The sequence below is a fragment of the Betta splendens genome, chromosome 14, assembly GCF_900634795.4.
Source record: "Betta splendens chromosome 14, fBetSpl5.4, whole genome shotgun sequence".
NCBI lineage: Eukaryota > Metazoa > Chordata > Actinopteri > Anabantiformes > Osphronemidae > Betta > Betta splendens.
The window spans coordinates 10,774,043-10,801,765 of record NC_040894.2 but is presented as its reverse complement, the minus strand read 5'-3'; the positions used below and the strand labels follow the sequence as shown (position 1 = coordinate 10,801,765).

The 27,723-nt window shown below is 43.1% G+C and overlaps 1 protein-coding gene across 11 annotated transcripts; it reads left to right on the top strand.

Annotated features, from left to right (window-relative positions):
• The first annotated feature begins 766 nt into the window (after positions 1 to 766).
• acaca (acetyl-CoA carboxylase alpha) lies at positions 767 to 26,552 on the top strand. 11 transcript variants are annotated; one of them, XM_029173285.3, is made up of 55 exons: positions 767 to 976; positions 1,858 to 2,116; positions 3,194 to 3,326; positions 3,489 to 3,627; positions 3,751 to 3,860; positions 3,954 to 4,035; positions 4,140 to 4,238; positions 4,328 to 4,434; positions 4,524 to 4,634; positions 4,717 to 4,926; positions 5,027 to 5,197; positions 5,702 to 5,863; positions 6,069 to 6,232; positions 6,322 to 6,472; positions 6,615 to 6,718; positions 6,818 to 7,045; positions 7,139 to 7,289; positions 7,364 to 7,498; positions 7,653 to 7,799; positions 7,890 to 8,078; positions 8,644 to 8,744; positions 8,850 to 8,938; positions 9,127 to 9,251; positions 9,358 to 9,471; positions 9,721 to 9,834; positions 9,924 to 10,013; positions 10,119 to 10,237; positions 11,334 to 11,357; positions 11,728 to 11,871; positions 12,293 to 12,436; positions 12,542 to 12,644; positions 12,736 to 12,843; positions 12,930 to 12,986; positions 13,245 to 13,289; positions 14,535 to 14,576; positions 15,145 to 15,360; positions 15,456 to 15,611; positions 15,701 to 15,925; positions 16,689 to 16,844; positions 16,929 to 17,075; positions 17,448 to 17,717; positions 17,895 to 17,992; positions 18,121 to 18,241; positions 18,363 to 18,473; positions 20,209 to 20,352; positions 20,433 to 20,553; positions 21,323 to 21,419; positions 21,533 to 21,629; positions 21,713 to 21,848; positions 21,926 to 22,103; positions 22,185 to 22,297; positions 22,864 to 23,018; positions 23,226 to 23,396; positions 24,142 to 24,278; positions 24,416 to 26,552. In XM_029173285.3, exons 2-55 carry the CDS (start codon positions 1,887 to 1,889, stop codon positions 24,540 to 24,542), a joined length of 7,218 nt encoding a protein of 2,405 aa, XP_029029118.1. In that variant the 5' UTR covers positions 767 to 976; positions 1,858 to 1,886; the 3' UTR covers positions 24,543 to 26,552. The 11 variants fall into 11 exon arrangements, with proteins under 11 accessions (XP_029029118.1, XP_055370609.1, XP_055370611.1 ...); XM_055514634.1 differs by lacking the exon at positions 767 to 976 and adding an exon at positions 1,163 to 1,302 and having other exon boundaries at positions 15,701 to 15,904; XM_055514633.1 differs by lacking the exon at positions 767 to 976 and adding an exon at positions 1,164 to 1,302.
• Positions 26,553 to 27,723: the final 1,171 nt, after the last annotated feature.

Genomic DNA, 27,723 nt, shown 5'->3' with positions numbered 1-27,723 from the left:
CGCGCCCCTCCTATAACCCTCTTAAACCCGCCTACAAACTGTATCTGCACTCCGATTGGTCGTCGCGAATGTTCTCTTCCTAGAGCTACGTTACATAGAAAAGATTTATTGTGCAACGACTCTACCATTGAAATGTGATATTGCTGTTTGACTAACAGTGCTACTAAACTTTATTTTAGACTAAAAATTAGGCTTTAACATAAATTTGTAACATCACAAAGGTAAGATACATTCGATGTAAGACCGTAACATTTAGTAGAAGGAATTAATATAATATTTTCCTTTCTGGTCCAAAGGAAACAGACTTTTAGGTCGAAAAGATCAGGTGTAAAACCAAAACATCTGGTGGAGAACAGGTTAAGTTTTTCACACAATATACACAATATATTAGTACAAAATATAAATAGCTAGTTAATAGCTATTAATTCAGCTTGGTATTTAAAATGCCTTATTCAGTTTTACTTTTATTTTTTATTTAAGTACATTTTGCTTAGATTGACATTTTAAATATTTACAAGATACTTTAGATTGTTAAATTATTTCTTTGAAAGTGAAAGAATGAAAGCTATTATTATGAAAGTTTCTTATTGATGAACAATGTGATGCTCCATAAATTTGTTTAATTTGTTTAATGTTATTGTCGTTTCTTAATATATTGTAAAACATTTAGGTAATGTTTACTTCATTAACTATATGCTTTTTGTTTTCGTCGCTGTGACTGTAGCAGTCTTTTCTATGTAGTCTATTTCTATAGCGGAAGTAAAGGGCAGAGGTCAACGTCCCGCAGTAACCTGCTCGCGCATCATCACATCACCCCACTCTCTGCTGTTTAAGCGTCTGTTGAGGCTGTGTGACCTCATCATGATGTGATTTTTCATTATCACCCGCGGAGACTGAGATGCTCGATTCACGGAATTGATCTATCGACCTCTTGGACTCGACTTTGCCAGGATTACGTGTCGGTTCATCTCCGCCGGTGAGTTGTTGGTGCTCAGCCAGACGCCCTGCCTCCGATCGTGTAACCCGGCCGGTGCGCTCGGCGTCCACTCGTGCGTTGAGCTGCAGCCCACACACACTGTATTAGTGCTATTGGTGCGTTAGCTAGCTAACACCTGTAAGCTAATCATAATAACGGCGGTCAACCGCGCCGCACTTCTTCTTCGGGCGCCAGCTTTAGCATGACAGCTTCAACTTAAATGCAGTGGTCGCTGATAGTTTTGGTTGTTTGCTGGCTCACGCTGACTGTGTTCCTGCGAGCACTGTTCGGCTTGTTTTTCTGGTCCCGCAAGCAGCTATCGCTAGGTAAGGAGTGTCTCGCCTGATACTCAGCACCCCCCACCTCCCCCTCTACCTGACACCTGTTTAAAATGCTAGTAAATGCACGTGCAACGTTAGCAAGCTCACTGTGCAGGACATCACTGCTAACGTACAGTAGCTACTGGACGTTAAGTGTGTAAGTCCTGACAATAAAACCGCTTCTTGCGTCAATCTGTTCTTTACAGTTGTGGTTTTAACATTGTGGAGGTGTCTTCTGTTTGAATCAGTTCAAATAGCAGCAAAGTTCAAAGTGTGTGTCACGTGCATGCAGAGTTTCTAATATTTGATGTTTATTAATTTTTTATTGGGGACATATTTAATATTGGTCAAATATTGTGATTTAAATTCTGATATTTAACAGTTTTGTCAGATTATGATGTACTGATGTGTGAAGTGTTGCAATATCTGTGACATTATCAAGATTTTATGTAAGAAGCTTTTGCAATATAGCAAACAGGACCGGGAGTCAGACTGTACCCTGATATTTGGACTCTGTCACCTTTATAACCGTGGCCTCCTCTCTGCTGTGTGTCCTGTCAGTGTTCGCAGCCTGTTCATGCCATCCAGTCATGGCTCAACAGGACGGTGCTGCCAAGAAGAACCCAGCTGTCGCGGCGCTGCACTCTCACTTCATTGTGGGGTCGGTGTCGGAGGAGAACTCGGAGGACGAAATCCAAGGGAAGGCAGACATGCAGCTGGAGGAGAAGGAGCCGCGCTCTTTGTCCCCGTCCTCCGGCAGCTCGGACAGCACCTATGAGATGGGCTTCGATCACTTGGACAGCGCCGTGCTCAACCTACGGTTAGAATCTGAACATGTTTCCTTTGCATCTCACTTTAGTACCTGCTTCTCTTTTCATGGCGATGCGTTACTTTTGTTAGACCTGGAGCGAACTGTATTCTGCACACCTTCCTCAACCGCGGACTTCATTACGGAACATGCAAAAAATGTGGTTCCACTAGCAGAGCCCTGGTAAAGCGTTCCTCTGTGTCCCAGGTCTGAGGGTAGCCTGTGAAGTTGACACAGACGTATGCTAAAGAATGTTTGCTTTGGCAAATCTGGAAAATGCGCACACAGAAATTTTCATCTGAACGCACTAAGACTGTATTCAGTACTAACTAAACTTTATGTTTTAAGTTATTTTGTGGGCTCTTTGGAGCTCTCATACACAACCAGCTTATGAAAATGACACACATTTCCAGAAGAGTAGGTAACAACTAACTAACTAAGGCTAACTTCCTGCCTTTTCATTATGTTGGGTTAAATTTGTTCCTACACTGAATATTTGCTTTTTATAATATTGTCTTATCCATGTGGACTGTGGCATTTCTGGTTTAGGGTCATTAAGAGAGAGAGACAGGGAGAGAGAGAAAGGGAGAGATTAAACCAGAAATACAGGTTGGGGGTGTCGACTGTCTCCTCCAACTTAGTGATTGAAAAAGAAATCGAGATGTTTCACAGCTGTGTTAAATTCCAAGCTGTCGTCCCTTGGGAGCTTGCTGGCTTTACATCAACAACCCCTGTAGTGATGCAATAGTGCAGTATCAGACCACAAAAGCTAGCCAGCCAAATGAGACCAGGCACTGCCACACCTACCCAACATCCCTCCACCCCCACCTCAATGGGGTGGTGCTTGGATTTAGAGCTCTGTAAGTTCTGTCAGAGCCACTTGCCCCAGCATGCAAACGAATGGGTGGACGTATGCACAATACATATTCTCCTCCAGTAGCTAGAAGCACAGTTTTTATCCTAAACCATAGCTAATAACTTAACTAATAACTAGCTATAGTGACGCATGTAATGTTCCAGCTATTCTATTGTTATTTGTAAGAGTTGCATTACTTGCACAGTTAAAATGTGACTTTCTGAATTCAACAGGCCAAGCATGTCAGGGCTGCACCTAGTGAAGCAAGGCCGGGACCGTCGGCGTATGGATCAGCAGAGGGACTTCACTGTGGCTTCGCCAGCTGAATTTGTCACACGCTTTGGTGGCAACAAGATCATTGAGAAGGTCGTGATTTGTAAATATTAATGGCACTAGTCTGAAATGAGCTCATGCTACCATCTTTATAAAAAGATGTGTCATTTGATGAAGATGTGAGCAATTATTTGAATGTAAGTACTTTCAAAATGACATTGGTAGTTAATCACCTCCGCGTTTTGTTTGTTTTAGGTGCTTATTGCCAACAATGGCATTGCAGCAGTCAAATGCATGCGTTCCATCCGTCGCTGGGCCTATGAGATGTTTCGCAACGAAAGGGCCATCCGCTTCGTTGTCATGGTGACTCCAGAGGATCTGAAGGCGAATGCAGGTGAGCTCGAGCATGTTTCCACTCAATATGTAAAACATGTGAGTAGGTGCACCGGTCCTGCTGATAATAAGTTAGTGGTCTTCTTTGCCAATTCATTCAATACGTATGATTGTGCTTTCACAGAGTACATTAAAATGGCAGATCATTATGTGCCTGTGCCTGGAGGGACTAACAACAACAATTACGCCAATGTCGAGCTCATCTTGGACATTGCTAAACGCATCCCTGTTCAGGTACTAACAGAAACTTTTCATTTAGGATTCTCACTGAGATTTATAACTTGGTGCTGAATAGCAGTGTCGTCTGTGACTTTGTTTTCCTTACAGGCAGTGTGGGCTGGATGGGGTCATGCCTCAGAGAACCCCAAACTCCCAGAGCTGCTTCAGAAGAATGGCATTGCTTTCATGGGTAGGAAAACTTTCTTACTTTGCCTGCCACTTTAATGCATTTTTAAATTAATGCTTTCATTAAACCTTGTGCTGTATTGAAAATGTCTCATACTCCAACCTCAGGCCCCCCAAGTCAGGCAATGTGGGCTCTAGGGGACAAGATTGCCTCTTCAGTCGTGGCTCAGACAGCTGGTATTCCAACTCTGCCCTGGAGTGGAACAGGTATTTTGAAGATATATATACTGAAGGACTCTGAAGAATGTGTTGCATATGTCATACATCATACTGAATATACTCTTTGTCATTACCAGGCCTCACAGTAGAATGGACAGAGAACAGCCAAAAGAAGAAAGTCATCAGTGTTCCTCCTGATGTCTATGAGTGTGGCTGCATCCATGATGTAGAGGATGGTCTAAAAGTGAGTATGTTGTCTAATAGTTCATACTCACTAATAATTGTTGTTAATGCGTTGGTTTACTGTAAATACTAACCTATATCACTTACTAGGCTGCAGAAAAGATTGGCTACCCTGTAATGGTAAAGGCTTCAGAGGGAGGTGGCGGAAAAGGAATCCGTAAGGTCAATTGTGCTGATGACTTCCCAAACCTCTTCAGACAGGTAGGTGGCCAACTGGCTTTTAAAGCATCATGTGGTGAAGTTCACTTCTTGATTACAATTTTCCGTGCCTTTGGTTGTCCAGGTTCAGGCAGAGGTTCCCGGATCGCCTATTTTCATCATGCAGCTGGCCAAGCATGCCCGCCACCTGGAGGTCCAGATCTTGGCTGATCAGTATGGCAATGCCATTTCCCTGTTTGGCAGAGACTGTTCCGTCCAAAGACGCCACCAGAAGATCATAGAGGAAGCTCCTGCTACCATTGCCACCTCTGATGTGTTTGAGAATATGGAACGGGTACAAATGTTTAGTAATGAAGATCTTAAGCCAACATAATTTAGTAATTGAACCTGGAGAAATGAGGCTTGATATGAGCAGAGTTGTTTTTTTTCTTCAGTGTGCAGTGAAGCTGGCTAAGATGGTGGGTTATGTCAGTGCAGGTACAGTTGAGTACCTGTACAGTCAGGACAGCAGCTTCTACTTCCTGGAACTCAACCCTCGCCTGCAAGTGGAGCACCCCTGCACTGAGATGGTGGCCGACGTCAACTTGCCTGCTGCCCAAATGCAGGTCAGTCTCACTCACTCACTCACACACACACACGTGCTGCCAGAAGCGTTGCAGCACATGCAGCACGATACAGCGGAGTCCACTGTCCAGTAGCAGACAAAATCAGCATGCTTCACCGCCTTCACTGTTCTGGGCTAGTCGGGCCCCCGGTCTCCATGGCGACCTGCTGCGGAAAAAGGAGGCGATATGCAAAAGCGCTGTAGTACATCTAGGTGGTTATAGCAGTACTGGATCACGTGATCTGTTCTGCAGCATTTAGGATTGTGTGTGTATGTATATAGGTCAGTGGCAGTCAAGCTGAAGGGGATGTGTTATTGGGAAAGCTGACTGTGCTGCTGTCGTAGTACAGTAGCACACTGTTACAGTGGGCAACAATAAAACTGCCTGTTCAAAAACAAAATGTTTTTTGGTTCACCAATCATTCATATGCTCCTCCTATTCCTTGTAGTTCTTGGTAATTTAGTTAATAATTAATTAATAACTGATACTTCTACCTGGTTTCAGATTGCTATGGGTATTCCCCTTCACCGGATCAAGGATATCAGGATGCTTTACGGGGTCCAACCTTGGGGTGACTCTCCCATTGATTTTGAAGGTCTTTCCACAGCCCCCTCCCCACGAGGCCATGTCATTGCAGCGCGTATCACCAGCGAAAATCCAGATGAGGTACTCCTCTACCAGTCTGATTTTGTTTTCCTGTGCTTTTGATTATTTTTAATAATATTTTTTTGGTAAATCTGTTGTACCATAATTAAAGGAGCTATCTTCAATAATAATGATTTTAGGTGTTAACCTTACTTGTCACGGTATCTGCTTCGGTTTGCTTCAGCTCTTGTAAAGGTGAAATGTCTGGTCTCTTTTGTGATTGCAGGGTTTCAAGCCAAGTTCTGGAACTGTGCAAGAGCTGAATTTCCGCAGCAATAAGAACGTATGGGGCTACTTCAGTGTTGCAGCAGCTGGAGGGCTTCACGAGTTTGCAGACTCTCAGTTTGGACACTGCTTTTCTTGGGGAGAGAATCGTGAAGAAGCCATCTCGTGAGTACCCAAAATGTAGATTTGCACAACATTTTCTTTTTCAGATCTTCATAAGAAATCTATAATTCATAAATAATTGGTTGATTTAGAAACATGGTGGTAGCTCTAAAGGAGCTGTCCATCAGGGGGGACTTCAGGACCACAGTGGAATACCTCATTAAGCTACTGGAGACTGAGAGCTTTCAGCACAATAGCATTGACACAGGCTGGCTGGACAGGCTTATCTCTGAGAAAATGCAGGTATGCAGAGTATGTTGTAGCTCTGGTCAGTGCGTGCTCTTGTTTGGCATACTGATCTATATTATGTCACCTTCATACATTCAGTTGTTGAGTTCCTTCTGACTTTGTGTGTAAATCTTGTAATGCAAAATGTTATGTGCAGGCAGAGCGTCCCGACACCATGCTGGGAATTGTGAGTGGGGCTCTTCATGTGGCAGATGTCAATCTGAGGAACAGCGTTTCCAACTTCCTGCATTCTCTGGAAAGGTAATAAACGTTTCATATGTGCTATTATAGCCTATTTATAGCAGGATTTATTCAGAAAGGCCGTTTTTGAACACAAGATGCTCTTGACTCTCTGATCAGGGGACAGGTTCTTCCAGCACACACGTTACTCAACACTGTGGATGTGGAGTTGATCTATGAAGCTACGAAGTACGTCCTGACTGTGACACGTCAGTCTCCCAACTCCTACGTGGTCATTATGAACAATTCATATGCTGAGGTGGACGTCCATCGACTGAGTGATGGAGGTCTTTTGCTGTCCTATGATGGCAGCAGCTGCACCACCTACATGAAGGAAGAGGTGGACAGGTAGTATGACATTATCATTACAAATAGCTGCAGCAGCACCACAGAACAAGTTGAAATGATAAAAAAAAAAATCTATATTATTTTTTTCTACAGGTACCGTATTACAATTGGAAACAAGACTTGTGTTTTTGAAAAGGAGAATGATCCTTCGCTGCTGCGATCCCCGTCAGCAGGAAAACTCATTCAGTACACAGTCGAAGATGGTGGACACGTGTTTGCTGGCCAGTGCTACGCTGAGATAGAGGTAGAGCATGTTCTTACCTCAAAGAGGTGCATTACATGGACTGTATGGATCAAAACTATTCTATTAAATTCCAGGTGATGAAGATGGTGATGACCCTTACTGCTGCAGAGTCCGGTTGTATTCATTATGTGAAGCGGGCTGGAGCAGCACTGGAGCAGGGCTGCGTTATCGCAAAACTGCAGCTGGATGACCCGAGCAGAGTACAACAGGTACCACTACATAATCCATACAGATGATTGCAGTTTGGGTAACATAAGTCAAACCACCAAAGAGGCTGCCAGCAAGTAGTTGTCTGTATTTTTGGCTATAGAATAGTTTGTGGAAGACAAAGGCATTATTGTGAGCTTGTTGTCTGTCCTCTAGGCAGAGCTGTACACAGGGGCCCTGCCTTCTGTCCAGGCAGTAGCTCTGCGAGGTGAGAAGCTGCACAGAGTCTTCCATAACACACTGGATCACCTTGTTCACATAATGAATGGCTACTGTCTCCCCGAGCCCTTCTTCAGCAGCAAGGTAAGAATCCATCAGCACATAGGTGCACACTGGTGCCAGCGGTTCAATTTTGAGTTTGTTCCTTGTATCTTCCTTTTTGGTTTTTCTCAGTTAAAAGAGTGGGTTGAAAGGCTGATGAAAACCATGCGTGATCCCTCTTTGCCACTGCTGGAACTCCAAGAAATTATGACCAGCGTGTCGGGTCGCATCCCCCCCGCTGTGGAGAAGGCCATAAAGAAGGAGATGGCTCAGTATGCTAGCAACATCACCTCTGTGCTCTGCCAGTTCCCCAGCCAGCAGGTGCGCCAGAACACAACCTACTCAATACACACACCTGTGAACTACCGCACTCTGTTTTTTTTCTTTGCTTATCTTGCAGAAAACAGATTGGTTATGTATGAATACTAAATCTTGCACATTTCCACCACTGGTGTATTAGATGAATCTGTTGTTTGGAATGGTTTTATATTTCAGCCCTAGTTTCCAGCACTGCTCATGACAGCAAGACAAATGCTTGGCTTCTTGCGCAGTTGCTTGTGCAAACAGTGTTATCAAAGCAAAGGCCAGTCTCGTATCTAAGTAAAAGGTTAAGAAAGACACAAGTACAGTGTCCATGTCTCTTTGTGTATGTAGTTGTGTTTAAGAAAGAGGGGAAATTATGACATAGACCCTGATGGTCTTGTTCGCGACAATCAGAAAAAGGTAAAAACTACTGTTACTCTCTAATGACAAATTTCATACCCAATTTCTGTTGTAGCAAAAGCTAAACCAGCAATCGTTGTTCAACTGGGATTAAATTCTTGTGTCTCCATCAGTTCCTGGGTGGGATTAAATTATTATATTAGTTCATCTCTTTTGTCTCCAGATTGCGAACATCCTGGACAGCCATGCTGCTACTCTAAACAAGAAATCGGAAAGAGAAGTGTTCTTCATGAACACACAGAGTATTGTCCAGCTGGTGCAGAAGTGAGTTTAGTCTATATTAGACCCCAGTCATTGAAGGTGCACAGTTAGATTAATCCAGTGCTGCTGTCTTCTTTGTGTATGAACACACTGTTTTGTCTCCCACAGGTATCGCAGTGGCATTCGAGGTCATATGAAGGCTGTAGTAATGGATCTGCTCAGGCAGTACCTTAAAGTAGAAATTCAGTTTCAGAATGGTAAGGACAACATGCCTTAATACTGTTTTAGGGGTGTGAGGTCATTTGATATGTAGTTTCACCTTTGCTCTAAAATTGTAGACATGCAGTTACAGGTGTGATCCACTAGGGGGTGCACCTTTAAAATAATAACCTCATAGCATGTGTCTGCAGTGCAGCTCTTAAAATACATGCTTCCTTGTTCACAGGACATTATGACAAGTGTGTGTTTGCACTGCGTGAGGAAAACAAAGGAGACTTGACCAATGTGCTCCACTACATTTTTTCCCACGCCCAAGTCACCAAGAAGAACCTGCTTGTTACCATGCTCATTGTAGGTGGCATGGAGCGCGTATCATGAACAGGCATATCTGTTCACATCATTTATCAACACATGTGCGTGAGTGTGTTTATTGTCGCTGTCTTTTTTTTTTGTCTAGGACCAACTGTGTGGCCGTGATCCCACGCTCACTGATGAACTGATGACCATCTTGACCGAGCTCACTCAGCTCAGCAAGACAACCAACGCCAAGGTGGCACTGCGCGCTCGGCAGGTCAGATGTTTACTACTTACTATCTATGTATTACTCTCGTATACAGTAAAAACACATTGGGGATTAGTGTCTCACCCTAGACCACTCTGTAGAGCATTTTTAGACTTTCACCACCAGATGTCACTGGCTATTCACAGCAGAAAGTGAAGCCACAATAGTATTTATTGAGCGTAAAACATTATTATTAGAGACAGGGATGGAACTTAACGTGTCAGAAATAGTTGACCTTTTACACTGATTTTCTGGTAGGTGTTGATAGCTTCCCATCTTCCCTCCTATGAGCTTCGACACAACCAGGTGGAATCCATCTTCCTGTCAGCTATTGACATGTATGGACACCAGTTCTGCATTGAAAACCTGCAGGTAAGAAGAAAAAGACTTGAGCAATAGGCATTACTTTAGATACTTCTCTGAATAATTCTAATATATTTTTTTTTTAATTTTATTTTTAGAAACTGATCCTTTCAGAAACATCAATTTTTGATGTTCTGCCCAACTTCTTCTATCACAGTAATCAGGTAGTCAGGATGGCTGCACTTGAGGTAAGAGGAATAATGAGCTCTGTTTCCAACTTGCTTTGTGCCAGTCAGTTCTGTGGGGCTGTGCATATGTAACACATTTTCTGTGCTTTGATCCCTCTTGACTAGGTGTACGTCCGCAGAGCGTACATCGCCTATGAGCTCAACAGTGTTCAGCATCGACAGCTAAGAGACAACACATGCGTAGTTGAGTTCCAGTTCATGCTTCCCACCTCGCATCCAAACAGGTACCACGCATGTAAAACGAGTTCACCTGCTGCTCCCCCATCGAACAGCACTTTAGTCACAGGAATCAGTAGAATTTTCAGTCATCGTGAGAGGAAACCACAATGTTCACTGTGTGTGTGTGTGTGTCTGTGTGTGTGTCTGTGTGTGTGTCTGTGTGTGTGTCTGTGTGTGTGTCTGTGTGTGTGTCTGTGTGTCTGTGTGTCTGTGTGTCTGTGTGTCTGTGTGTCTGTGTGTCTGTGTGTCTGTGTGTGTGTACATCACTACCTACTTCCTCTAGGTTGGTTGTTTTTAGATGTTTGTGTTATAGGTGGAGATGTGCTGTATTTGGACACCATTGTCTAAAAATCTACAGTATTCATCCTTTAGTCACATTAACGTCCTTCATTTGTGTGGCCATTGCCTGCCATCACATGTGAAAAATAGGGTACTGTGTGAGCACCATTAGCAGCAGAGCTCCTGGCCCCAACAGTGTCATGTCAGTATATCTTCCTTTTTAAGTACTGCCGAAACAAATCCACTAAGACCTGAGAAACAACAGACAAATGGGATTTGTGCCGTACATGCTCAGCCTTTAAATCAACCCATCGTACGTACGGTGGCATTTCTGTCTCACTTGTTCTGCGTAATTACCTGAGTGCCTGTGTGATTGTGTGGGCATTTGTATTTGCTTGTTGTTGCTTTGCATGCGTGTTGTTTTTTAATTGTAGAAGTTATATGAATGCTTTCACACACTCGTGTTGTTGCATGCGACCTGATCAACCTTAATACGTGGCTGATTACTGAGAGCTGAAGGCAGCATGATAGCATGACGCGATCCCCTCTCTGGCTTTGTTCAGAGTTCACCTCAGAACAAGGAGGCCTTGGGATCTGATGCATGTTGTGAAGGGAACAGTCAGAGAGTGAAATGTGTGTAAATTCCCAGAAAGATCATTTTAGTTTACTATGTTCTCTATTTGTTCCCATGCATTGCATTCATTTACTGTAAATCTTAAGACATTTAAAATGTGATATCTTCACACATTGTTGCACTTTGACTGTGCTCCTCTTCTGACGCCTGCGACTAACCATTTAGTAATCAATGTTGTTTGATTGCAGAGGGAACATCCCCACACTAAACAGGTACTGTAAACATTCTTTCTATTGCCTAGACTACTAGTGATCGCATCTAGTTGCGCATGGTCAAAATAACTCTTTTTCAAATAATCTCGTGATTAAGTCAACAAATAGTTTTTCAATGCATCAGTTTGGTTATTTGTAGCTGATTTGGCAGCAGAACCTCGTGTGATAAACAGAGCGTTTCTTGATTTGACTGACCACAGCATGGCCTCTGGTGTTCAACCTCTGTCACACAGTTCGTGTCTGTGTGTTACAAGCTGTATATGTGCATTTGTGCTTCATTATTGTGGAAATTTCAAATGTCTGGAGACAGAAAGTGGTGTGAGACATTTAATACTAAATAAATATTTGAAACAACTGACTGTCCTGCCAGGAGAATGTCTGCTCCGTTCCTGGACATAATAAAAGCAGCGGGGACTAAATTACAGACAACTAAGGACCTTAAAGCACAGGATAATAAATCTAAGGATGATAACGCTGAGAAGAAAAGTTCCTCTGTTTTGGAATCTGTGGACAGGTTTGATACACAACCTCTTGAGTATTTTTTTTTTTTTTTAGGTTTAGCATCTGGCAGGATTAATTCCAACCCATAAACTAACGACCGAAAAAACCAAAGCAATATTTAGGGGGTATTTCTGGTGACTTCGGGTTTCCTTGATCCTGGACAATCAAATAGGTTTTTTGTTTTAATTTGACTAACGTTCTGTCAAATCTATGGATGTGACGCAACTTTTTGATTTGTTTTTCCCTCAATTCATTTCTATTCCAAAAAACCCTGCATTTAAAATGTGAACCGTTTTATAAATAAATCTGCAGTATTATAGACCAGCTTTTCAAATTGAGCTCTAAAGCTCAGAAATCATGTGAGTAGATGTGAGTTAGTGTTGTTTTTATGAAGCTGTAGCTTCCTATTCTAAATTGCTCCATCCACACCACAGGATGTCGTTCTCCTCCAACCTGAACCACTACGGCATGGTTCACATGGCCAGCGTGAGCGATGTTCTGCTGGATACAACTTTCACACCGCCTTGTCAACGCATGGGAGCCATGGTCTCCTTCCGCTCTTACCAGGAGTTCACCAGGTTTGCACTGTCATAAAATAGCGTTCTTTTTGCATATGTGTTGTTAATGAGTGAGAATAATATCACAAATGTCTTTAAGTGACATGAAGATTTTCTCTGTCACAGGAATATAACAGATGTGCTGAGCTGCTTCTCTGACTCTCCCCCATCGAGTCCAAGCTTCCCAGAGGGAGGGAATCCAGTTCTGTACGGTGAAGAGGAGAACAAGGTGATGACAAACTTCTCATAGTCACAGTTCCGTCATCGACCTGCGAGACCGTGGGCCTCTGAATGAAATATGTATCTGCCGTGTAATCCAGAGTGCCCAGGATGAGCCCATCCATATACTGAATGTGGCTATAAAGACAGACAGTGACACTGATGACGACGGACTGGCAGCCATGTTCCGGGATTTCACTCAGTCAAAGGTGGGAGCTGTTGTGTGTCTAGCTTACAGCAGATTGACTTGCAGAGTTTGGCCCTTCCTGACATTCATGCCTTGTTATTGTTGTAGAAATCTCTGCTGTTTGAACATGGCGTTCGAAGACTCACTTTCCTTGTGGCGCAGAAGGTGAGAGTGCCGATCCTGTTTCTTTCTTTTTTTTTTTTTTAACTGAGTCAACCTGCCTTCACGTTTTCCTGCTGTGCATGTTACCAGTTCTGAATAGCATGTATCACAATGTTACAAAGAATCGTCCTGCATCTTCCTGTTAGTAATTACTAATACTTGATTGATTGAAATTAAGTGCTTTGAAATGTGCCTTATGTTCCTCTTTGTGTCTCTATTTTTTTCCTGCATGCGTTGCTTTTGCTACATTTATCATGACAGGATTTCAGGAAGCAAATCAACTGTGAGGTGGACCAAAGGTTTCATGTAAGTAGAGGACATGTATTATTGCATTTGGGGGAAATGCAAAAACAACGTAAGCAACAAAATATAACTATACAATTCTAAGAAGGTAAATTGATTAGATGGAAAAACCTCTAACATGCATTTATCAGTTTTATCCAGCAGAACCTGTTAGATCTTAGTTTTACAAATCATCCATAAGAACCTCCAGCTGCTCAATTTCCAGGCAAAGCCCGCGTTGAAGCAGTGATAATAGAAACCTAATCCATCGTTGTTCTGAATCATTAAAGGTTTAGATTACAGTCTTGTGATATGTCATTAAAGCCCCAGCAATGTGGACTTGTTGCATAGATTTGCAGTCGCACAGTTACGAAAATTGAGCAGCCTATGACCCTCCAATCATGGCAGGTTCCTGATATTACCTGACTTTAAAACACTGTGTTTAACATTTTGGGTTTTTCCAAATATAAACAGAACTGAACTGAAATTCAAATAATAGCAACACTGACGTAGACGTGGGGCAGGATTAGAGGTTGTTCTACTCTTGCCTCTGCTGTCACTTTGACAATAGGCTCTGATTTTTCTTTTGATGGCACCATAGACTTTGATGAGAGCCAATCATGTGGACTGATGTCATCATTAGTTGGCTCTTGTTACATCAAGTGGTTTCTCAGTCGCCCTCACCATTGTGTACGATAACGCTAAATCACAGTGTCAAATCATGGTTTGGGAGGTTTCCAATGTCTGCACCGCTGCACTTCTCTCATTACCATAGAGGCTGCGAGTTGATGAGAGCGTCTCCAATCGGTCTGGCATTGTTTTGGCAAGTGGGGCACTTCATCTGATAATGTCAAACAGGACTAGCAGGCATTATTTAGAGGATCAAATGTCTGTGGAGAAAGGGAAATGTATTATTCATTAGCATAGTGAGTGGTGATTTATATATGTAGTCTATTGTGCGAGTTTGCTCACTGAATACGCGGTGATTCTTGGACTGAAGGAAAATAGGGTCCACTGCATGAAGAGCTGGGTCCAGATCACTGCTTAATACTCTGTATTTACCAGTGTAGCAATTTAAACCAAACCCACAGTGGCTTATTTCCACCTGCTGTGATTTGGTTTATCCCTGGTGCATGTCGACTGATTTTGTGTTCTCAACGCTGAATGACTATGTTTCCAGCCAGATTTCTTGTTTAAGACACACTGTTGATTTGTTTTTTCTGTCGTCTGTGTGTCGTCCTCTGTTTTCGTCTCGCTGTCTCCACACAGAGAGAGTTCCCGAAATTTTTCACATTCCGCGCCAGGGACAAGGTGGGTGCTTGTATTACACACCGTGCCTCAGTCGATCTCTTATGTATCAGATAATTGTGACACTGAAAATAAAATAAACCCTGAAAATTACACGATACAATTGAATAATTTTCCCTGTGGTTGGGGAGCCAGATGAAGCCATGTTATGATTAGAAGAAACTTTTCACCCCCTTTTCACTCTATCACAATCAGTGATGTGTCTTTCTCTCCGTTACCCCTGATAGTTTCACTACAATGACACCACCAAAACTCATTAAAGTAATGAACTCTTTAATTATGTCTCCCATTTAAGAGAAATGACACCCATTAGCGGCTTTCTGAGATTGAGATTGCCAATGATTTCATTTACTTAATACAGTGTGTGGCTCACAGGCATCGTTTTACTCTTATATCAACTGAGTGCTCCTGAAATTGCCAATTTGAACTGCTTCCGTTAATGAAAAAGATGATGGCGGAGAAGCCGAACTTGAGAGGGAAAAAGTTCCTCAGCCAAGTCTGTAGAAGAGCCCTTTGAAAATGTCATATCGTTGGATTCCTGTCTGAACGTGTCCTCTGTGCGTCTCAACAGTTCGAGGAGGACAGGATCTATCGCCATTTGGAGCCAGCGCTCGCTTTCCAGTTGGAGCTCAACCGCATGCGCAATTTTGCCCTAACCGCCATCCCATGCGCCAACCACAAGATGCACCTGTACCTGGGTGCAGCTCGCGTGGAAGTGGGCACCGAGGTCACGGACTACCGCTTCTTTGTACGAGCCATCATCCGCCACTCTGACCTGGTCACAAAGGTAGGAGATAAGAGAACTCTGCATTCTCAGTTTTATATATAAATATGTATGTGGGAATTTTGTTTACTGAGCAATACTTTGCTGTCGCTCACTAGGAGGCCTCTTTCGAGTACCTTCACAATGAGGCTGAGCGCTTGCTGCTGGAAGCCATGGATGAGTTGGAGGTGGCTTTCAACAACACAACTGTCCGAACTGACTGCAACCACATCTTCCTCAACTTTGTTCCCACCGTCATCATGGACCCATCAAAGGTTTCTATAACGGCCTCTGACAAGCATGTGTCTGATCACGGCTCATATTCCACCGTCATTGCCTGTTTTTCTTCCTCTATAAATTATAGATTGAAGAGTCTGTGCGCTCAATGGTCATGCGTTATGGCAGCCGCCTGTGGAAGCTGCGGGTTCTGCAGGCTGAACTGAAAATCAACATCCGCTTGACTCCAACAGGAAAGCAGATCCCCATCCGCCTATTTCTCACTAATGAATCAGGCTACTACCTGGACATCAGCTTATACAAGGAGGTCACAGATTCCCGAACGGGACAGGTGGGGCCTAAAGATCGACAGGTGCGGCACTTCATATTTGTACATCTCCCACCTCATCTGCTTTTAATCCAGTAGCAGGCAAAGGGCTTTAGCACTATCTCTGAAACCTCAGCTGCACCTTAGCAGGCTCAATTGGAAAACTAAGGATTGTGATTTCAATTGAATAGGAATAAAAAAACTCTAGGGTTAGGATTTGCTGTGTTAAAGCACTGATCCAGTGTGGTGTCATGGCCTTTTACCCAGTGGACATTTATTTCAGTAATGTGTTTTTGACAGCTGATCAGGTAAGTTGAACTTCATCCATCTGGCCAGCCATCCCTCTAGCCATCATCATTACCACTTCTCATTCAACAGTAATTGAATGCTGAATAAGTAATGGACCTGGACACATTTATATGTATCAATCAAGTAAAAATGCACAATTATTTTTTTATTTGCTTGATGATGAATTTAATTGTATCATATTAAATATTTCAACATTTCCCATATAAGAATTTAGAGCTGATTAGAAATTTGACTTTCCTCCACTTCCTCTTTGAACCTTCTGAGGAAATTTTGAAAACCTAGAAACAGTAGCAAAGAAGATAAAGACCCGCTAAACAATAGTGGTTTTTTTAGGATTTTGTAGGATTTCAGCTTGTCGCTTTGATGCGTTGGTTTATTCCATGATCTGCATTTCAAATCATCATCATCCTGCTCTAAACCGTAATTTCTACCATACCTGGAAGGTTGTCAAAGATGTTGGTTTATATCAGTCAGTTGACTCCAGTTTCTCTTTCTTTAGATCATGTTCCAAGCATATGGAGACAAGCAGGGTCCGTTGCATGGCATGCTCATCAACACTCCTTATGTCACAAAGGACCTGCTGCAGTCCAAGCGCTTCCAGGCGCAGTCTCTGGGCACCACCTACGTCTACGACTTTCCAGAAATGTTCAGACAGGTACAATGAAAGCAAATGACTTCTTGGGCAGTGTCCATTTAGAAAGATTTCAGTCTGACTAGTTCATATTATTTACTTTCTTAGGCTCTGAAGAAGCTTTGGCACTCATGCCAAACTTATGCCCACTTACCCAAGTGCCCTCTTCCTTCTGAGCTACTCACCTTCACTGAGCTGGTTCTTGATGCACAGGGGCAGCTGGTACAGATGAACCGACTGCCAGGGGGAAACGAGGTTAGTTTCACACATACAGTAAGTACAGACAGACCCTAAAAATGAAATCAGGAAAAATGGTACAATTTATTGCAGCCCTTACTCTTCTACAAATAGTGCAGTTTCCTTTTCACTCTGTAGGTGTCTCTGTGTTTCTTTGGCAGTGTTATTGAGTGCCCAGTAAATATGTTATTGTATTGCACAGCTAAATGCATCATTATAAGTGCACAGTGAAATAATGTCTCATATTATTTATACCAGATATAAAATGCTTTGATCTGTGTTGGTTTTAGAGCATGACAAATAAAATATCTCTCACATGATCCTGCTACAGTTGCAGCACATTAATGGTGCAGTATTTACTTATGTAAGCTCTCTGTCTGGACTCTCCAGATTGGTATGGTGGCATGGAGGATGACACTGCGAACCCCAGAGTATCCAGCTGGACGCGAGATCATTGTCATAAGTAATGACATCACCCACAAAATCGGCTCGTTCGGGCCCCAGGAGGACGTGCTGTTCCAGCGAGCCTCAGAGATGGCAAGAGAGAGTGGAATCCCTCGAATATACATAGCGGCGAACAGCGGCGCCCGCATCGGCCTGGCAGAGGAGATCAGGCACATGTTCCATGTGGCCTGGCAGGATCCAGCAGACCCCTATAAGGTCAGCCAGGTCTCAGGTCTCTACTTTGCTGTTACATTTTATCCTTTTGTTTGTATCCAGTTTGTTGTTTGTTTCAAATGATGCCGGATATATTTTCTCTGATGTGCACATTCTGTTTAGAGTTAACATGTCTTGCCTTATAAAACATATATTTAATTTAATAATGTACTCCTGCAGGGCTTCAAGTATCTCTACCTCACGCCTCAGGATTACAAGAAGGTTTCGGCTCTGAACTCTGTGCATTGCGAACATGTGGAGGATGAGGGAGAATCTCGGTGCGTTGTTCTCATTACATTTTAATATACTTGTGCTTCACCAACTTGCAAAAGATTTTTTCAAGTACCTGTGTTGGCGATGGAAGGGAAAACCATTTGAGGATGACTGACTTTGTGTTGTCATGTAGGTACAAGATCACTGATATCATTGGAAAAGATGAAGGGCTGGGTGTGGAGAATCTGAGGGGTTCTGGGATGATAGCTGGAGAGTCGTCTTTGGCCTATGAGGAAATCATCACCATGAACCTGGTGAGAGATGACGTTGTAATGCCAGGAACAAAGACTTTCTATTTACAAATTGTGGATTTTCTTTAATGATAATCGTTAATAGAATTTAATTAGAGCCTTAACATGATTGGTTGTCTGATAGGTCACATGTCGAGCCATAGGAATTGGGGCCTATCTGGTGAGACTTGGACAAAGAACCATTCAAGTGGACAACTCGCATATCATCCTTACTGGGGCTGGAGCACTCAACAAGGTATTGTATTTTTTTTTCCATTGGTACAAGCATTATAATGAACTTTTATATCAATATATGGGTAGCAAATGAGTTGTACTGTATTTGAATCCACACAATAGTATATGTATTTGTATTTAAATGAGGAATCAACTAAATAGTCATCACTTGGCTGATAAACCTTAATAAAGAAAAGACAAAAGACTGCAGTTTGTGTTGATACATCAAAGAATAGGAATTTAAAATATAGATATAGAGTTTTGCTGTTCGTTCCTACTCAGAAGTCAGACCTCCTCCTGCCTCCCCCTGTTCTACTTGGATTCCCCTTCCGATCCAAGCCACAGGGCCGCCTGCCACTCATGGCGGAATAATCGAAAGCGAACCACAAAGTTGCATTTGCATAGAAATAGAGTGACATGCCAGGGGCTGCAGCGCAGGACACCCATATCATTTGTTTTTAATCAAAACGAGAAGTTTTGCTGAGGCAGATTGTTTTTTTTGCACGCAATTTATGGCGATGCGCGGATGCGTGTGTGTGTGAGTGCATGCTCCACTACCTCCTCTTGTCTGTTCCATGCTCTGCCCTTGTCAGTGCATTTAGATGACTCCATTTCAAATTAAATGACAGATTGCAACATGACAAATCATGTAAATGGCCCAATGATGGCATACCTATTTGCTGGAAGCACAATTGTCTTTTAAATGACTCTATTGTGTCTGCGTTGTGTACTGTAGCTTATTTATTGCAACACGTCTCATTGTTTGCTTACAGTTTTTGTGTTGAGTTTAAAATATGAATACTTCACTGGTGACACTAACAAGAGACGTGTTTTTGGTCCGTCTACTCGGTATTAACGGAAACTTATTAGAGAGCAGGAGGCTCCCACCCAGAGAACATCATTTCATTACCTGCTGGAAAGCTCTCATTACTTCATGGGGACTGGGTAGTAACTATGAGAGTAAATACCCCAGTGAGCTGTTACATTCAGTTGGCCCGTTGTTTTCTTCCTCCAAGTCATCTCCCTCTGTTCCTCCTCCTGTATCCCCTTCTCTTCTCCCTGCTGTGGAATCTTAATGAAGTCAGCGATGGCCGGAGGCACAGGGGTTTTGTGTATGTCAAGGTGACTGCAATGTTTCTTGGGGCCGTGGGCTTTCCTGACAGCTTTAGGAGAGTGCCCTAGATTTGTAGCCAGATACATAACCATTAATGGTAATAAAGAAAGTAAATGATGGCTGAAAAGGTGAGAGCTGAGGGTATGGATTGAGCTTCTCTCTGATTTTTATGGATCCATGTCAGCGCCCTGCCACCTGTTTTAAGCTGCTTGTGAAAATAGGGAGGGCTTGGAATGAGATTTTATGGCTTCAGGTTGGCACCGGGGCAGTTTCAAGGGCAAGTTGGTTCCATCCTACCTTTATTCAAACCTCTATTAGCCCTGATCCAATTGTGAAGGATTTAGAGGAATTTCAAAAGGGGATAATTTGATTCTTGTCGTCTGATAGACCCCTGGTAAGTGGCATATGCTAAGATTTCTGCCTGTTAATCACTCATGGCGTTGACATGGCAGTGGGTAATCACAGTGTAATGCAGAATCCCCGCTGTTACCTCTCCACAACGCTATAATAAAACCTCATGACACCTCCTGTAGTCAACCAAGGTTGCACAACATGAACAGTGGATTAACTTCAAGTTAAATGTCAGCTAGTCTGAGGCACTGAGACAGTCTTAAACATCCAAATTCCCTTTGTCTTTTTCCAGGTTCTGGGCCGTGAGGTGTACACATCCAACAACCAACTCGGTGGAATTCAAATTATGCACAACAACGGTGTGACCCACTGCACAGTCAGCGACGATTTTGAGGGAGTTTTCACTCTTCTGCAGTGGCTAGCCTACATGCCCAAGGTAATTTGACTTAGTGCGAACACGTTATCCCTGTTTTCAACGCTGTGTTTCTGTAAAATAAACACATTCTCCCCTTTCAGTGTAAATTTAGTCCAGTGCCCATCCTCGCGGCCAAAGATCCCATAGATCGGCTTGTGGAGTTTGTTCCCACCAAGGCTCCGTATGACCCTCGCTGGATGCTAGCAGGACGTCCTAGCCAAAGTGAGCGGCTCTGCTTTTAACTTCATTAATTCTTAAGACCTTCACTTTAATAACAATTATATCTTAAAGAAATAGGTGGCATAGTCTTATAAAATATCTTTGCTGTAATGACAGTGATTTATATTTTGCTTTTGCTTCTTGTAACCATTTTAACCCAAACTGCCTTATCAGCAATTTCAGAACCACAGTGTGTTATTTAGTGTAAACATAAAACTTCATCATTTGTGTTTTCCTTTTTGGTTAAAGGTTAAAGTAATTAATTACCAAAAGGAGACCGTTATATAACTAAGAGAGAAGTGGTGAACATCATACTGCTACAGGCAAAATCAAGATGGCATCAGAATGGGTGCAGTGTGTTAATGCGCTACAGGTCAGAACTGAGCAGGTTCCACATCAGTGTAATTACAGCAAAGGGATTGGGGGACAGTGTGAGAACGCAGTCATTGCATCTGCTAGCGATGAGTGGCGAGGATTAATTGAATGGTAACCTCAGCGGCTGGGCATGTTTCTCAGAGTGTGCAGGCAGAAAAAGAGCTGAGCAAGCCTCCTCATACAGTCATCCATCATCACGCTGCCAGGATTACAGATTTTTCCTGAAAGAAATATCCAAAGAACTGTAGGAATACATGTGGAAGAAAGTCAAAAATGGTTCTTTAAAGAATGGGAGAAGAATATTTTCAGTTTGATTCACAGACAGCAAAAATTAACTGCTGTACTGTAAAAAAAATAAACATTCTCTTCTCTGTCACACTGCTTTCTGTATTTAAAGCTCCAAAGGGTTCCTGGCAGAGTGGGTTCTTTGACCACGGTTCCTTCATGGAGATCATGCAGCCATGGGCTCAGAGTGTGGTGGTAGGCAGAGCCAGGCAAGTATCCTGATAAGTGACTAGACCCAGAGACACTAAAGATAATTATTTTGTCGTTATAAAACGCAGGACATTTTGTAGATATCAGTGCTGAAGGGACTGTGTCTTCACAGACTGGGTGGAATACCTACAGGAGTGGTTGCTGTGGAAACCAGGTCAGTAGAGCTGTCAATCCCAGCCGATCCAGCCAACTTGGACTCGGAGGCTAAGGTAAGCGGTCCATAAGTGTATGTACTGTACTCGGACTAAAAAATCTCACGTGCTGATGCTGATTCTCTGATTTGTATATGTAGATCATCCAGCAGGCAGGACAGGTGTGGTTCCCAGATTCTGCTTTCAAAACCGCTCAGGCCATAAAGGACCTGAACCGTGAAGGTTTACCTCTCATCGTGTTTTCCAACTGGAGAGGTTTTTCTGGTGGAATGAAAGGTACTGTTTATTTCCTACCACCCTATTAATCTCTATGTAACCATTGCCGTGATCTAATTTGTGATTTTTCTTATTAGATATGTACGACCAGGTGCTGAAGTTTGGAGCCTACATTGTGGATGGGCTGAGGGAGTACAAGCAACCGGTGCTGGTTTATATTCCCCCGCAGGCGGAGCTCAGGGGAGGCTCCTGGGTGGTTATAGATCCCACTATCAACCCTCGTCACATGGAGATGTACGCCGACAAGGACAGCCGGTGAGTTGGACTGAAAAGAGGCCAGGTTGAGAATCATCGGCGTTAAGCCACCTCTTTCATTTAAACCATTCTCATCTCCAGAGGCGGAGTGTTGGAGCCTGAAGGAACCGTAGAGATCAAGTTTAGGAGAAAGGACCTGGTGAAGACCATGAGGAGGGTTGACCCGGTCTACATGGGCTTAGCTGAAAGATTGGGTGAGGCCTGAGTTCAATTCTAATTAAAGTGTGTCCATGTCCCCTTTAGCCTTCTTCTCTTTGTGGTGCCTCTCCCTGCTGTCCTGTATTAGTAAAGAGCAATGTGACAGGTGAGAGCGTGTGTGCTTTCACTGTTGTTCTTTATTTGGTCTTGATTGTATCGTCTGCCCTACGCTCCCTTGGGAGACGTGTCAATCACAGCCTGCTCAGATCAATCATCCGCTCTCCTTTCTTTCCTGTATAGCCTATTGATTTTTCTTGATGCTCAGAGGAACTCTGCTCCAGTGCTGTGTGGAACCTGGAGTATCAGGCAAACTGGTGGAATGGAGGGTTTGAGAGCAAACAGATTGGAATTGACAGAAACCTGTCTTTGGTGACTGCAGCTAAAGCTTTTGGGGACCAGGAGAAACAACACATTGTCAAATAGGAGTTAATTGATTTGATGATATCATTAGGGAAACAAATAGCAATCCATGGAAGGCGCATTAGCATTAACAGCTTTTTCATTCCCATATAAAATTTGTAATGAAAATGACTGGCTTTGATGGGGATTTTCATGGTTTTAGGAACCCCAGAGCTAAGTCCTCCTGATCGTAAAGAGCTGGAGACTAAGCTGAAGGAGCGGGAGGAGTTTCTCCTGCCCATCTACCACCAGGTGGCCGTGCAGTTTGCAGATCTACATGACACCCCGGGTCGCATGCAAGAGAAGGGCGTCATCACGGTAAGAAAGCCCCCACTCTACTAATCTGTACATTTTGCTTCTGCGAATAATCTAGAGAGCCCACCGAGGCTCACGTGGAAATACACGAGCATTTTGAATATCGTATGGTAACATTTAGTAATATCAGTCCTCCAGATGACATTTGGGGACTTTCTAGATTTCACAAAGAACTTGATCCACTGCTTGCGTGGTCCTTTTCTGTCCCAGGACATCCTGGAGTGGCAGACCTCCCGCCAGTTCTTCTACTGGCGTCTGCGGCGTCTGCTGCTGGAGGACACCGTGAAGAGGAAGATCCAAGCAGCCAACAGCGAGCTGACGGACGGCCAGGTCCAGGCAATGCTGCGCCGCTGGTTCGTGGAGGCAGAGGGGGCTGTGAAGGTAAAACCCACCACGTACAGCACTTTAACAGACAGAGCAAAATGCTCCTTAGCCCCTGGAAAACGATTATAGTTTTCTCATCCTGAACTTCTATATTGTGTCCACAAGATGCACGAGGAAAAAAAATTACTGTTTAAATTTCACGATTAGATGATGGACCGATAGCTAATACTAATCATAAGCACCAGTCACTGATACATAACTGCTGTGTGAGCCCCGGCTTAGGCTCAGAGGACCAGCCGCAGGGGTGACGGGAGCCGGCCCAGTGTTTGAATCTCCTAAGAAGTGGCCTTCCTTGTTAGCTAATATATTATCCCAATCAGGACTGTCTGTCTTAAGCCACAATTAATCACAGCCCTGGCACATGCTGATAGGAGAGCAACATGCTGTTTCTTAATTAAAAGCAAACAGATTAAAAATGATTAATAAGGGCATTAAATGTTCTTGTGGACCTCAAGCAGGACTGTTCATAAAAATGGCAAGAGCCCATTAAACCCCTCCACCCTCAAATCTTTGCTAAGCCCTCTAACCGGGCTTTGTTTAAGATCAGAGATGCCAACACTCATGAATACTAATGTTCCCATCAGGTCTGGTCAACAATGCATCCGATGCCTAATCTGTGTCTGTCCAGTCGTTTTGTTGTTATTGATATTTATTTGTTGTTTCATTATAGTTCATATTTTTATTAGCCTTTATTGCTGATCCCAAACGCTCTAATCTCTGCCCTTCTCCCTGCTTCGCACAGGCCTATCTGTGGGATAACAACGAGGAGGTGGTGGGCTGGCTGGAGAGGCAGATAGCGGAGGAGGAGGGCGCGCGCTCCGTCGTCGACGAGAACATCAAGTACATCCGCCGAGATCACATCCTCAAGCAGATTCGCAGGTGAGAGTCTGAAAAGACGTCCAACGCAACAGATTCTGCCCTTTTGTCTGCTTCCATCTGTTCCCCAGACAGACGTGAGGTCCACAGTCTGTTGCCTAATTTAGATGTTTCATCTTTGCTTCCCCTTTTGTTTTCAGCCTCGTTCAAGCCAACCCAGAGGTCGCCATGGATTCCATTGTACACATGACCCAGCACATTTCGCCCACGCAGAGGGCCGAGGTGGTCCGCATCCTGTCCACTATGGAGACGTCAGCCTCCTCCTAGTGCGAGCCTGGCCCTCTCCTCGGTGCCTGGCTGAACGGGTCCCGGCCAGAATCGCAGCCAAAGAAGCCTGGCTCGGCAAGAGCTGCTGTACTGGAGCCTGCACTGGAAGCTGGAGGAGCCAACGTGATGGGCCTTGGCACCTGCCAGGTTACTAATGAGCTGTTGGCGATGATTCCCACGGAGATAAAGTTCAGGTGATTGACATCAATCATGTGATTTTGTACACTGTCTTACAGTGCATATACATATGCTAGTGATTTACATTCAAGTACAACTGAAAAATACCTACAGTAATGACTAATCTATAATAGAAGAGGTTTAGAGTTTACATAGTTGGCCCGAATGGGTGTTTATGTGCAACCTCTGTTCTTTGAAACTGGAGCTGCACAATAATACATTTTAGAATGTTGTGTTAAAACGCGCCTTGGTTTGTGACATACGCTTGTTAAGATTTGCACGTGTTTTGATGACCAGCTTGACAATGACAACACATTGCTGGGGGTATTACAAAGAAAAAGGGGTTTTAAACTCCCAAGTAGGAAGCACTTAGTTACTGAACAAAGGCGGGGAACACTATAACAGCTTTGGACAGGGGAGCCCAGCAGGGAGCAGGGAAAAGGTCCCTTTTAGACCCCGACTGTGTCACAGTTAACCCTGCAGTGAGCAATGGGCTGCTGGCCTTCCAACAAAACCACAGCTGTCCCTTCTGTTCCCACTCCCACCGTACACACACACACACACACACACACACACACACACACACACACGCGCTGCTTTACATGCACTTTACTTCGCTGTGTTCTCCTGCACGCAGAATCCAACCTGCACCGTCTGTCCCACAATCATACACATGTAGACGCACAAGTGATACAAACTGAGAGTTACAAAGGGTTTGGGGAATTAATAGTAGATAATAACACGTTTGTTCAGGTAAATGTTTTCTTTGACTTGAGGTACTTTTGTGTTGCTTCTAAAATCATTCATTTTTACTTTTTTAGTCATTTGGTTTTTTTTGTTTTTTTTGTTTTTTTTTTACTAAAAACTATTTTTTTAATTCAAATAACATTAAAGTGGTTCAATCTTGTCTAAAATAACAAAGACGAGTGTTGACTGGACTGTATGTTACATGACAGGCCTGGTGTCTAATTTCACTGCAAACCTCATTATCTCTTTATTTATTACTTAAATGTAATTTTGCTACACACTAGTCTTTGAAGTTGTGGGTCTTTGCATCATCGTTGGACTTGCGTCATACAAATTCTTACAGCCTCCAGGTTTTATTTAATCGTCACTACAATAGATTTCAAAAGGGGAAAGGTTTGACTGGAGGCACACAAACATGTTACTTTATTTTCATTTTGTTGTACAGTAGTTTTTGTAGCGGTGTCATGAGGTCATTAACCCAAATTTGTTTGAAATTAGATTTAATTAAAGTGTGTGATAATTCTGAGCTTTTAAACTTTTATTAATAAAGCAGGCAAAAGAAAACGATTGCTGGTAAATATTTTTTTTTATGTTTTTGCTCCATATCTTGTAATATATGACAAATGCAAATCAATAATAAAGCAAATAGAAATACAGTTGTTTTGTCAAAATTTGCTTAATGTGCAGTTGGTAAATGGAACCTAATGTGTTTATTGAAAAGCTGCAGAGGGTAGGTTGTGTATTGGAGTATACAAGTCTTTTAATAATTAAAAGACAGCCACAATGTATGTGCAATGTGATCAAATTACTGCTGACCGTTTCAGTTTGGTGCTTTTAAAAGGAAAAACTGTTTGATTTGCATATGCTTCCAATAAACAAGCAAACTGATGTGGCTGTATGGAAAAAACACTAATCTCCCATTCAGTCCTGTAAAAACAGCAATACTATGAGTGTAAAGCTGCTTCATGCTCAGTGCTGTGCCTTCATGTGCCTGTGTTGACATGTAGTTCAGTTGCTTTATAAGTAACTGTTTAAGCTGTCTAAGTGTGTCAGCCAATTTAATAAAGCTCACCCTACTTTACCCTGTGTGTTTGTGCAACACAATCCATTTCCTATCTACGGTGTTCCTATGAAAAAGTCAGAAGGTGGTTTCAAGAAAACTCTGTTTTCAAAGAATTTGCACTAATTTAATTATTTTTTTATATTGATGATCCTTGGAACAGATAATCACATCACTTGAAGCCTCATTAATTTCAGCAGTCTGAAAAAAGTACATTACACAGGAGAGACATTTTCTGATTACTGGAAAATGACGGTCCTCCCGATTCCTCAATCCACAGATGATTAAAGTAGCATTTTCTTCCTTGCGTTTAGACTTCAACAGTATTAAAGAGACTGAAGCAGATCAAAGAAATATTGAGGGATCTATCGTCTATCCGCTACTTTATTATTTTTGTTCCATTCTTCCATTTCATCCCCTTGGCTCTGTCAACTCTATTACCATCCCACCAACAAATATGTAAGACCAATTGAGTTGCATGCACCCAATACCCACCACAATTATATGAGGCCCAATACGAAAATGAGTCATTTGGTGGTATAATTAGAAATGTGCCTTGCTTGGTCTCGCTGCTCTCCCAGAGGGTTTTGCTCATTTGTGGTGGCATGCTAGGCCGGCTAATTCTCATTTTAATCACTGACAAACCTTAGAAACAGGATCCTCTTCAATCACGAGACCACGGCTGAACTTAAGGGAAAGAGTATTGTTTGTTTCACTTCACGATGCGCATCGGACGTGCTGATTTACAATCTCGTGAGCAGCCCTACGGCGTTTCATCGGCGACAGAAATAACCGCCGCGGCGTTACTATCAGACCGAACTGATGCTAACGGGATGTAGATTTCTTTTGTTTTCCATTGGCCAAGCCGCAGCGACTGCTGCTTTCAAACCCAACTGTGACATGAGGAGAACAGAAATATTAATGGAAAAAGGGGGAAAATCAGTGTCTGCGATGAGATTGAAATGGAGGCATTAAGATTGCGCTGAGGCGAGACTCAATCATGCATCTGAGGCAACTATAATTCCACATTCACGCTTCTCACTGACTTGACAGCACTTAAGAGACAATGGCCGTGACCCAGTTGCAGGATTCCAATTAGCGGGGCGTATGCAACAGTTGAGATGAAAGGAGAGCAGGGTCTTTACGGTGCCCCAGGGCTGTCTGATTACTGCCTGAAAACAAGAGTCTTTTGCCCGT